This window comes from Cantharellus anzutake (assembly GCF_015039405.1).
Source record: "Cantharellus anzutake strain C23 chromosome Unknown EI90scaffold_98, whole genome shotgun sequence".
Taxonomy (NCBI): Eukaryota; Fungi; Basidiomycota; class Agaricomycetes; order Cantharellales; family Hydnaceae; genus Cantharellus; species Cantharellus anzutake.
Window position 1 is genome coordinate 239561 of NW_024067048.1, and position 11527 is coordinate 251087.

Genomic DNA, 11527 nt, shown 5'->3' on the forward strand with positions numbered 1-11527 from the left:
ATACTTTGAGATTGATGCCATCCTGGCTGGAGGAGCCGTGAGGATCATCTCACCAGTCAAAGTCAGATAGCCAAGCTTCCTTCGCATTCTTAATCCATTCATCGGATATACCAAGTCCGGCTTCTGGATGAGTGCCTTCGTACGTGGTTGGAGCAAGGCGTCCTAGCCTAATGAGTGTCTTCATGCCATCCAACACATGCTCAGGGGTTTCGATCGTGAATGGTTGAGGTTGAAGAGGTCCTTTGAAAGTCATTTCGATTGCCCGAGTTGCTGTCAGCCGTAAAGATCAGGTTGGATTTTAACAGTACTGCTGGAGTATGCCGGATGATGCAGCTTGGTAAAGCACTTGATTAGTCAGACAAACTTCCCCATAACATAAAGGTGTCATGGTTCTTGATCGAGAACTGACCGAGTTCTGCTCGGTTGAAACAAGAGGATGACGCGGAGTTGGCCGAATCTATTCCATTGTGTACAGAACCGTCATCGCAATCACTGCGACTTGATTTTACAACTAGTATACATAACATTCATTTTCCAACCATTCGTTATTGGTTCGTGTAGAGATGCCCGGGTCGTACCCTGCAATCAGGCCGAGCCTGACTCGGGGGAAGTTTCAAATTTGTGCAGTGTGGACACAAACTCGATAATGTCCCCCGCGAGCTCGCGAGGGCATTCAAGGGCCGCAAAGTGTCCTCCCTCAAAGTGTTTAATCAAGTTCAGTCAGTTTGAATGGCTGAAAGAGGATTTTTGTTGATGCTAAGATTCACCTTTTTATGTTCCCGCACAAACACAAGATTCGATTTGTAACCAACCCAACTTGGAGGGTAGGGTAGAACCTCCTTAGGGAGGATGGAGTATCCGAAAGGCTTTTTAATGCTGAGAGATGGCTCCTGCCTTGTCGCCTGTTTGGGGAGTGTCAGCTAAAATTATCATCGGAGTTGTGTCAGATGTTTCGAACTGACATCTCTGTATGGGTAGAGACTAGTCGAAGCGCTATTCGTTACCCAGTATACCGTCACCATCGCAAGAATGGTATCCAACGACGGAGTCGAATCGGTCCATGCTATGAGTTTTTCGCCGATCCTAGAGTACCAAATTCCCCGATCAGCTGGCCAAGTAGATACTGGGTGCCCCGGCGAGAGCACTTACCAAGCCAACAAAGCGATGGGATTGCTGCTCAAAACATGGCCAATGGTGCTAGGCCGAGTCGCATGCTCGTTTGCATACGCAAAGCCTGTTGTGTGGAACTTTAGTATGTTTTTAAGTCTCACTTCGTCTGCAGGTGTAAGAGGTAGTCCTTCTGCAGGAGCCTCCTTCGCGAAAAACATGTTGACTGATGCACAACGGGATCAGTATCCCATCCTCGTTGGAGTGAACGAACTCAACCCACCGTGAGCAGCTAGTGACGCATTAGGGGACATTAAGCCAGCGAACATGAAACATGTGAATGACAGAAATTACCTCTGCAATTTGGGGCCCCTGCTCCGAGGATGCGTGCAACCTGAGAGCCAATGTCTCCGCCTTGAACAACATAGTCTCGGAAGCCGAGCCCAGTCACCAATTTGTCTATGATTCGGGCTATTCCCGCAATATTGAAGTTGACGTGTAGGGGCGGGCCGGACGTCCAGCCAAAACCAGGGAGGGAAGGCACAATAATATGGAATGGCGAGGAGGTCGATTCCTGAAGGATAGGAATAATGTCAAGGAATTCGAGGACCGATCCTGAATATCCCTTTTAATACATAGCGATATGCAGACGAAATGGCAATGGCACTTACCTGGCCACCCGTGCAACAAAATGAGGGGAACAGCATTGGCATCGTCGGACAAAACCCCAATGAAATGAACATTATAAATAGACCCATCATCGCCCGTAACATCGGCCCTCCAGTTAGGAAACGAATTAATGCGCTTTTCATGTGCCCGCCTGCGTAGGCGATGCTTTGAGATTCATGCCATCGTGGGAAAAGCGGCGAGGACCATCTCACCAATCAAAGTCAGACAACCAAAATTCCCTAGCATTCTTAATCCACTCGTCGGATATACCAAATTCGCCTTCTGGATGGGTACCCTCGTGCGTGGCTGGAGCCAGACGCCCAAGCCTAATGAGTGTCTTCATGTCATCCAACACCTGCTGAGGCGTTTCGATCGTGAATGGTCGAGGCTGTAAAGGTCCTTTGAAAGCCATTTCTTTGAGTGATTGTTTAGGATCCAAGACGGTTGGGGATCAAGGGGGGGTTATATAACTTGGACGAGTGGCACTAGGAATGGTAAAGTGGATCCTCTTTCAATGAGATTTCTTGAGAGACCGAGCGATTGTTGGGCCGGGTGCATAGAAATTTGACAAGATACACAACCTGACGGATAGGAGATAGGGTGGGAGGGAGCAAACAGAAAAGATCAAGGAAGTAGTACCGGATATCAAATAATACCAACCGAGTGTATTATCTGCAGAGCAGAGGTCTGAAATTAGTCAAATTCTGATGCTGAAAGTGATGAAATATTCTATATTAGTCGCTTCTTCATTATGCAGTTATCCCACCCTATCAAGGGGTGGTTTTTTATGCTTCAGATAGGGCCTAAACAGCCTATTTCAATGGTGAAGCGGCTTGCTACCAACATGGCCGGACTGTGGGAAAATCCGAGACGTCCTGATAACTATAAACATGCCTATCGATGTTAGGGTATTGGACAAAGATAAATGGAAATCAGCCGATAATCGAATATTAGGGTTAAGGAGGGGAATAGCGAGTGTGACAGGGATTTCGAGCATCTATCAGTACACACCGTACCAAAAAACAAACACACAGCTAGAACCCGAGTATCATTGACACCAGACACCAACCACATTACCCTCACATCATGTATAGAAAGTCCCCCTCTCATGTTACGCTACGGTGTGCCTCGTGATGTCGTGGCCCGCAGGGTATTCAGGTCATCGACACTAGTTTCCCCATCACTGCGACTTTGATTTACAACTAGTATACATATACAAAAAACGTTATATTCATCCTCCAACCATTCGTTATCGGTCATGTCGAGATGCTCGAGCCGTGCCCTGCAATCAGTCTGAGCCTGACTCGGGGGAAGTTTCAAATTTGTGCAGTGTGGACACAAACTCAATAATATCCTCCGCAAATTCACGAGGGCATTCAAGGGCCGCAAAGTGTCCTCCCTCAAAGTGTTCAGTCAATTAGTTGAATAGCTGAAAGAGGATTTTGTTGAGTCCTAAGATTCACCTTTTTATGTTCCCGCACAAACACAAGATTCGATTTGTAACCCACCCAGCTTGAAGGGTAGGGTAGAATCTCCTTGGGGAGGATGGAGTATCCGAAAGGCTTTTTAATGGTGAGATATGGGTGGGGGTCGTCCCTTGCCGTCTATTTTGAGGAGTGTCAGTTAAGATTATTATCTAGATGTTTCGAACTGACAGCTCTGTATGGATAGAGACTAGTTGAAGCGCTATTCGTTACCCAGTATACTGTCACCATCGCAAGAATGGTGTCCAACAATGGAGTCGACTCGGGATCGGTCCATGCTAGGAATTTTTCGCCGATCCTAGAGTACCAAATTTTCCGATCAGCTGGTTGAGTAGATGCTAGTGCCCCGACGAGAGCACTTACCAAGCCAACAAAGCGATAGGATTGCTGCTCAAAACATGGCCAATGGTGCTAGGCCGAGTGGCATGCTCGTATGCATACGCAAAGCCTGTTGTCTTGAACTTTAGTATGTTTTTAAGTCTCTCTTGGTCTGCAGACGTAAGGGGAAGTCCTTCTGCAGGAGCCTCCTTAGCGAAAAACATGTTGACTGCACAACGGGATCAGTATCCCATCTCCATTGGAGAGAACGAACTCGACTCACTGTGAGCAGCTAGTGACGCATTCGGAGACATCAATGAGTGAACATGAAACATGTGTGTGAGAATTACCTCTGCAATTTGGGGCCCCTGCTCCGAGGGCGCGTGCAACATGAGAGCCAATGTCTCCGCCTTGAACAACATAGTCTCGGAAGCCAAGCCCAGTCACCAATTTGTCTATGATTCGGGCTATTCCTGAAATATTGAAATTGACGTGTGGGGGCGGGCCGGACGTCCAGCCATACCCAGGGAGGGAAGGCGCAATAATATGGAATGGCGGGGACGTTGATTCCTGAAGGATAGGAATGATCTCAAGGAATTCGAGGACCGACCCTGAATATCCCTTTAAATACATGACAATATGCAGACGAAATGGGACTTCACTTACCCGGCCACCCGTGCAACAAAACGAGGGGAACAGCATTGGGATCGTCAGACAAGACCCCAATGAAATGAACATTATAAATAGTTCCATCGTCGTCCGTAACATCGGCCCTCCAGTTAGGAAAAGAATTAATGCGCTTTTCATGTGCCCGCCTGCGTAGGTGATACTTTGAGATTTATGCCAAAGCCTTCATGCACGAGGACTATCTCACCAATCAAAGCCAGATAACCAAAATTCCCTAGCCTCCTTAATCCACTTGTCGGATATACCAAATCCGCCTTCTGGATGGGTACCCTCGTACGTGGCTGGAGCCAGACGCCCAAGCTTAATGAGCGTCTTCATGTCATCCAACACCTGCTGAGGCGTTTCGATCGTGAATGGTTGGGGCTGCAAAGGTCCTTTGAAAGCCATTTCTTTGAGTGATGGTTTAGGTCCCAAGACGGCTAAGGGGGGAGGGTTAAGTAACTTGGCACTGAATGTCGTCATCCTAAGGGGCTAAAGTGGAACCTCTTCCGATGGAGATTTCCCGAGCCACATGAAACTGACCTCGATTGTCGGGCCGGGTATAACGTGAGCCGGGTATAAACATGAAAGGGGCAACGAGAAAGATACACAAAATTGGCAAGATACACAACAAGACGGATAGGAGATAGGGTAGCGAGGAAAAGGGAGAGCAGACAGAAAACAGAGAGATCAACGAAGTAGTCCCGGATATCAAATAATACCGAGTGTATCATGCATAGAGGAGAGCACGAGAGAAGCCATGGGACCTACCACTGTTACCCGACATCCCCATCCTCATGATACCTACTTATAAACTCGCTGTAGGCTACATCAGGGAGCACGCTGTCGCGTTGTCACATGACCGAGGGGTAACAAACAAGATCTAAACGAGGGGAGAAAAGACGGTGACAAGCTCATGAACGTGAAACCCAGCACCGAATTGCAAATGACCGGGAACCCACTTACCGAAGGTATCTGACCTAACGCTAAACGTCTGCGCGGAACACCAGACCTATGGAATGACTGGTAAATGCGGACAATCAGTATTCAAACCAGCATGATGGCGAGAGAGCAGTTTTTGATTTACATTTGTTTTGAGTTAGTTTCATCGGTCAACCAGGCTCGCACCCTTCCCCCTCTGGCTATTCTCCTAGCATCGGCGGGTGGGACTGGGTACAAGTCCGTCGGTCCACGCGAGGGTGAACTGTTTCGTGGTTTATAAATCCGACAGCCCAGCGCTGTCCGAATCAACTTGTTTCATGAGTATCCACGGAGCGAATACGTTTTCGTGCATCTGCGTAAATCTTCAAGCCAACCAGGTTTACCTCCAGCCGCTCAAAGAAAGCAAGTAATTCCCGCTTTCACAAATTGCAAAATTTTGAGACGATCATCGGATTTCAAGTTATGTTGCCGAAACCTGAAGCAAGGAAGGAGAATGCATAACAAAGCAAGCGTGCTAATTATTGGACATAAGTAACTAGAAAAGACATGTCAAAGCAAACGTAAAGATAAAATAGACCAGGCAGCATGTACGTCCATTCAGATGGAATCGGAAATCACCAAAAATATGCCCTCAAATTCGTCGTTCCCGCTGGCTGACCCGTGACTACTGGCCTGGCATGCGTCTTCAAGGCATTACTTAGGCCAGCCGGAGACACTTGACCATATTCACTTAGAGCAAGGGCAAGCACACCCGCAACGTATGGAGTTGCCATGCTAGTGCCGCTCAACCTGGCTGTGGCAGTCGTGCTACCGATCCAAGCACTCAAAATGTTAACACCAGGGGCGAAAACGTCGATGATGGATCCGTAGTTGGAGAAGGACGCTATCCTGTTCGTACTGCCGTCGATAGCGCCAATGGTGTTAGCTTCGATAACAGATGCAGGACTTGTGTTCCTTGCGTCCACCGCGCTGTTACCTGCAGCGATTGTGAAGTGCAATCCACCGGCGATGGCATTATTGACGGCACTGTTAAGCGCAGTGGACAAAGGTCCGCCAAGGGACATCGTAGCGATGGAAGGAGCACGAGTCGTTCGGAATTGGTTATAAGCGAAGTTGACGCCTGAGATGATGTCGGAGTAGGACCCACTACCCTGATCGGAGAGAACCTTGATCGCGACAATTCGTGCCGAAGTCGCCACACCATATGTAGTTCCGACGGCTGTCCCAGCGGTGTGTGTACCATGGCCGTTACCATCCCTGCTGGCGTAACCGCCAAAGGTCTGCAAAATGACAAACAGAGATGAGTGAACATATATGATGGAACGAGTAAGGGAGCAAACGCACGGCACCCCAAGAAGCACGTCCACCGAAGCAGGAGTGTGCAGTGTATATTCCGGTATCTATCCCGTAAACAACGACACCAGCCCCACCCGCAGCGCGGCCCCCGAATTCAGCCAAACCGTCCGTCAATTCAGAAGGAGCATCCTCGCGCTCTACCTCATTCTCCTCGTGGACATCATATTTAATGGAAGCTATGCCATCAGCCTCAACGTAGTCAACGTCGGGGGAAATGAGGATGCGATTAAGAGGTGGACCAATTGCTTGTACAGAGTAAGCGTGCAGAACCCCTAAAATAACGATATAATGAGATTTTTTTTCAAGGGGAAAGATTCTCCGATACTAACTTTCATCATACTGGTGAGTGATTGATAGTTCTGACCCAGGGCTCCGAGTGGCTAGTTCAGTGAGTTCCTTGATATGAGCTTCCATGTTTGTGCCAGGTTTCAACACGCTAATCAACGAGTTAGCTAAGCTTTCAAATCGGAGAGACCTGTAGGGTTGACATACACTATGTACGAGTTGGGCTTGACTGGACCACTCGACGTCTTGATAGGAAGAGGAAGACGAGCAGCCAGGGCCGTTGTGGTGGTGGATATCACAGCGAGAATAGTTGCTGCTGCCGAGAACTTCATCGTTTATAGCCAATGGATGGAAATTGTGAAGGAAAAGTTGTTTAAGTGTAGGCGGGGATCAAGATGGAAAGACAACTTGTTGGGGAGCAAGAAGGAACCTCCCAAAGAGCCATATTTATAACCTATCAAACTCGACGGAAAAGCTTATTAGAGTCTCGGTGAGTTGGACGACGCGGATGGATTCACGCCACATGTGGCGGGTCGGAGCACGGATGTCTCGTGGTTAAGCATTATGCGTAAAATTGTTCCTCTTTGCGCATAATCGGCGATCTGTAAGGTATGCCATAATCCCGCCACAGCGGGAGTGGTAAGACGGGTGTAACCTCTGACCGAACTGAGGGAGTGACACTTGACAATTTTGGAACGTCATCTTGGCAGGCTCGGTGTGGGACAATTGAGACAAATGAATTCTGCCAACTTCCGCCATAATACAACCCCGTGGCTCCGTGGGAAACAATTGTGTGAGGCCACAATCATGTAAACACTTGTAAACACTGCGCATGATTGTTACCGGGCGTATTGCGTCATGTTGTCAGCGTGGGGATCCCACCTGCGTGAACAGCGCATAATGGCACAAGCGTGCAACCTTCTTTCGGAAATCTCCGAAAAGGCTTCGTCTCATCCCCAAATAGTTCTTGCATGACTGCAACTTGATTTATGACTGATGTACATATACAGGAGGTGCTACATTCATGGCTATTTATTGTTGTTGGTTTTGTCGAGATGCCGCGGAGGCTGGTATCCTGCCCCTTTCACAACGCTGGGTAAGGGGACTTTTCAAATTTGGGTAGTGCGGACACGAATTCGATAATATCTTGCGCAAGCTCGTTAGGGCACTCAAGGGCCGCAAAGTGTCCTCCCTCCAAGCGGATAAAGCATTCAAGTTTAAGTTAGTTGGATGTCTGAAAAGGATGTTTACATCATTTGCCGGATTCACCTTTTGATGTTCCCGCACAAACACGAGGTTTGAATTGTGACCCAGCCAGCCTGGAGGGTAGGATAGAATCTCCTTTGGGAAGATGGAGTATCCGAGGGGCTTCTTGATGCTGATATAAGGTGGGGGGTCGTCAGCTGCCAACTATTTTGGAGAAATGTCAGATAGGATTATCATTCAATTGCAGTAGATATGAATAAAAACTGACAGCCCTGTATGGGTAGAGACTAGTCGAAGCGCTATTCGTTACCCAGTAGACTGTCACCATCGCAAGGATGGTATCTAACGTTGGAGTCGAATCGGTCCATGCGATGACTTTTTCGCCAATCCTAGGGTACCATACTCCCCGATCAGTAGCCCCCAGTGGGAACGCCGACGAGAACACTTACCAAGCCAACAAAGCGAGAGGATTGCTACTCAATACATGACCAATGGTGCTGGGCCGAGTACCCTGCTGAATTCCATACCCGTAACCTGCCGTCATAAATCCCCGTGTGCTTTTAAGTCTCTCCTCGTGTGCACGCGGGAGAGGTGGTTTCGTTGCGGGTTCTCCCCTAGAAACGAACATGTTGACTGAGAAACGGGATCAATAGTTTATCCCAATCGGCGAGAGATCGAATCCAAACTCACTGTGAACCGCTAGTTTGACACGTTAAGCGACACCATATGAATGAGCGTGAAATATGTGTGTCATGGTATCAAATAATTACCTCTGCAATTTTGGGCTTTCGATCCAATGACGCGTGCAACATGAGAGCCAATATCTCCACCTTGAACAACGTAGTCCCGAAAGCCTAGCCCAGTCACGAATTTGTCTACAATTCTCGCCACTCCTGAAACGTTGAGGTTGACGTGCGGGGGTGGGCCGGACGTCCAGCCATAACCAGGAAGGGAAGGCGCAATAATGTGAAATGACGGAGACTTTGACTGCTGAAGGATAGCAATGACGTCAAGGAATTCAATGATCGATCCTAAAAAACTGCTTTAATACACAGCCAGTAACACGCAACATATATCAAGTAACACTGTACCTACCTGGCCACCCGTGCAACAAAACCAGGGGAACAGCATTGGCATCGTTGGACAAGACACCAATGAAATGAATGTTATAAATAGTTCCATCATCGTCCGTAACGTCGACCTTCCAGTTGGGAAAAGCATTTATGCGCTTCTCGTGAGCCCGCCTGCACCCGTGCGTGAGTTATATGCCCATGTTTGGCATCCTGGAATGGGGGGAGGATCATCTCACCAATCAAAATTAGTCAGCCAAATTTCCCTCGCGTTCTTTGTCCACTCATCGTATATACCAAGTCCGGCTTCCGGATGCGTGCCCTCGTACGTAGTTGGAGCCAGACGTCCAAGTCTAATGAGCGTCTTCATGTCATCCAACACTTGCTCAGGCGCTTCGATCGTGAATGGTTGAGGTTGAAGAGGTCCTTTGAAAGCCATTTCGTTGGATAATCTTCCGGGTTCCAAGATGGATGTCAGCTTTGGGGGGGGTCAGTTGGGGTTATATAGCTTCGATAGCATTGCTTGGAGTGTCCTGGATGGTGCATTCTGTAGTTTTCACGGACCGGCCTTACATTTGGGATGTCCCGACTGAATCGAGAACCAAAACACGGTAACTGCCATGGAACCCAAACCCGAACCTCAAACTTCGGTTGAACGTGATTTTCACAAGCGGTCAGGAATGCGGAGTGCGTTCGCCCATTTTGTAGTGGGTCGGTCGTTCAAGTCAGATTGTGGCTGGCTCCCACACTCACGTGGAGCCAAAGCCAGTTGGGCCTCAGTATAGCCACCAAGCCACCCATGCTGCAATAGCACAGACTCAGGGGGGATCGTCAGGATGGCGCGAAGGAAAGTCCAGCAATATGGAACTCGGTTTGAACTCGTGACCAAAGGCCAGCTGAACGACATAGCGTGGGAAGGCGGGCTCTTCGGGTGTACCATATCTCCACCTTGAATAACGTAGTCCTGAAAGCCTATTCCAGTCACCAATTTGTCTACAATTCTCGCCGTTCCTGAAACGTTGAGGTCGACGTGCGGGGGTGGGCCAGACGTCCAGCCATAACCGGGGAGGGAAGGCGCAATGATATGGAATGACAGGTATTTCGGTTGCTGAAGGATAGGAATGATGTCAAGGAAATCGATGATCGATCCTAAAGACCTGCTTTAAATAATACCCAGCAACACACATAGGCAATGTTACGTACCTGCAGGCCATCCGTGCAACAAAACCAGGGGAACAGCATTTGCGTCGTGGGAGAAGGCCCCAATGAAATGGACATGATAAATAGTCTATCTATAAATTGATACGCTTCTCCTAAGTAAGTGATATCTCCACGTTTGTTCATTTGGAGTGGGAGGGCTCGTCTCACCAATCGAAGTCGAATAACCAAGTTTCCTTGGCATTCTTAATTTAGTGGTTGGATATACCAAGTCCAGCTTCTGGATGGGTGCCCTCGTACGTGGTGGGAGAAAGAAAACTTAATGAGCGTCTTCATGTCATCCAACACATGCTCAGACATTTCGATCGTGATTCCAAGAGTATCTATTCATTTCGGTGCTTGCGCGCCGAAAGCTTGGCCATTCAGTTTGAGGGGAACCTTGCGTCAGAGTTCTTTATCGTTGCACTGGGTCGTGTCCTCAATTCAGAAGTCTCGGCGCAAGCCGACACGCTACATCTCCCTTGAGCCACTTCTGCATGAAGACAAGCGTGCATCAAATATCAAATTACATACATATGTATATGGATCTGCAGAACGAAAAGTCCGTTTTTGTTGATCAGGCACGTAGGGTGCAACAGCCGCGACATCCACTGTTCACCTTACTTATAGTATGTAATCGCTGAGAAAGGTGTCGTATGTCATCGCTTCCGTAGTAACAACGCGACATAGAACAACACGCGATAAATGACCGCGATCAGAATCATAATCCCCGCGTACAACCCAATACTGAATCCTCCAATACCAAGGTTCTGAAAAACAAAAAAGTCATGATCAACGTTTCGAGCGCCCAATGGGAGGGAGAGAATGAAATCCACAACTTACATCCAAAACATCCTCGCCAGTCAGTGCGCACTGCCCAGAGGCAACGAGTGAACTAGGATATGAGCATTGACATCCTCCGTTGTCAAGTCTTGTGCATTGGAAGACCAGTCCCGTCAAATCATTCCGCACTAGCAGGTTAAACGCGAATGTCTATTTTAAAAAAGATCCCCTTTCAGATCCCTACACCCCAGGCGAGCAAATCAGCCAAGAACAAACCTGATAATCAATCCAATGTGCCCAATAATACCAGAACCTCGGCAAGCTGACAGCACGGATGAAATACCCTTGGACGCACTGAATCGCAATCAGAAACTTTGTTGCCTTCAAAGTTGAAAGAACCCACCATCCAAAACCCATTCATGAATGACGCGATAGCCAGCGCCG

The 11527-nt window shown here is 48.3% G+C and overlaps 1 protein-coding gene across 1 annotated transcript; it reads right to left on the reverse strand.

Annotated features, from left to right (window-relative positions):
• Window positions 1–5800: 5800 nt before the first annotated feature.
• Window positions 5801–7159, reverse strand: EI90DRAFT_3147290 (peptidase S8/S53 domain-containing protein; the record flags this gene model as incomplete). The annotated part of the gene is made up of 4 exons (XM_039065517.1): window positions 5801–6466; window positions 6531–6814; window positions 6872–6978; window positions 7035–7159. The coding sequence occupies 4 exons, from the start codon at window positions 7157–7159 to the stop codon at window positions 5801–5803; spliced, it is 1182 nt and encodes a 393-aa protein (XP_038909752.1).
• Window positions 7160–11527: the final 4368 nt, after the last annotated feature.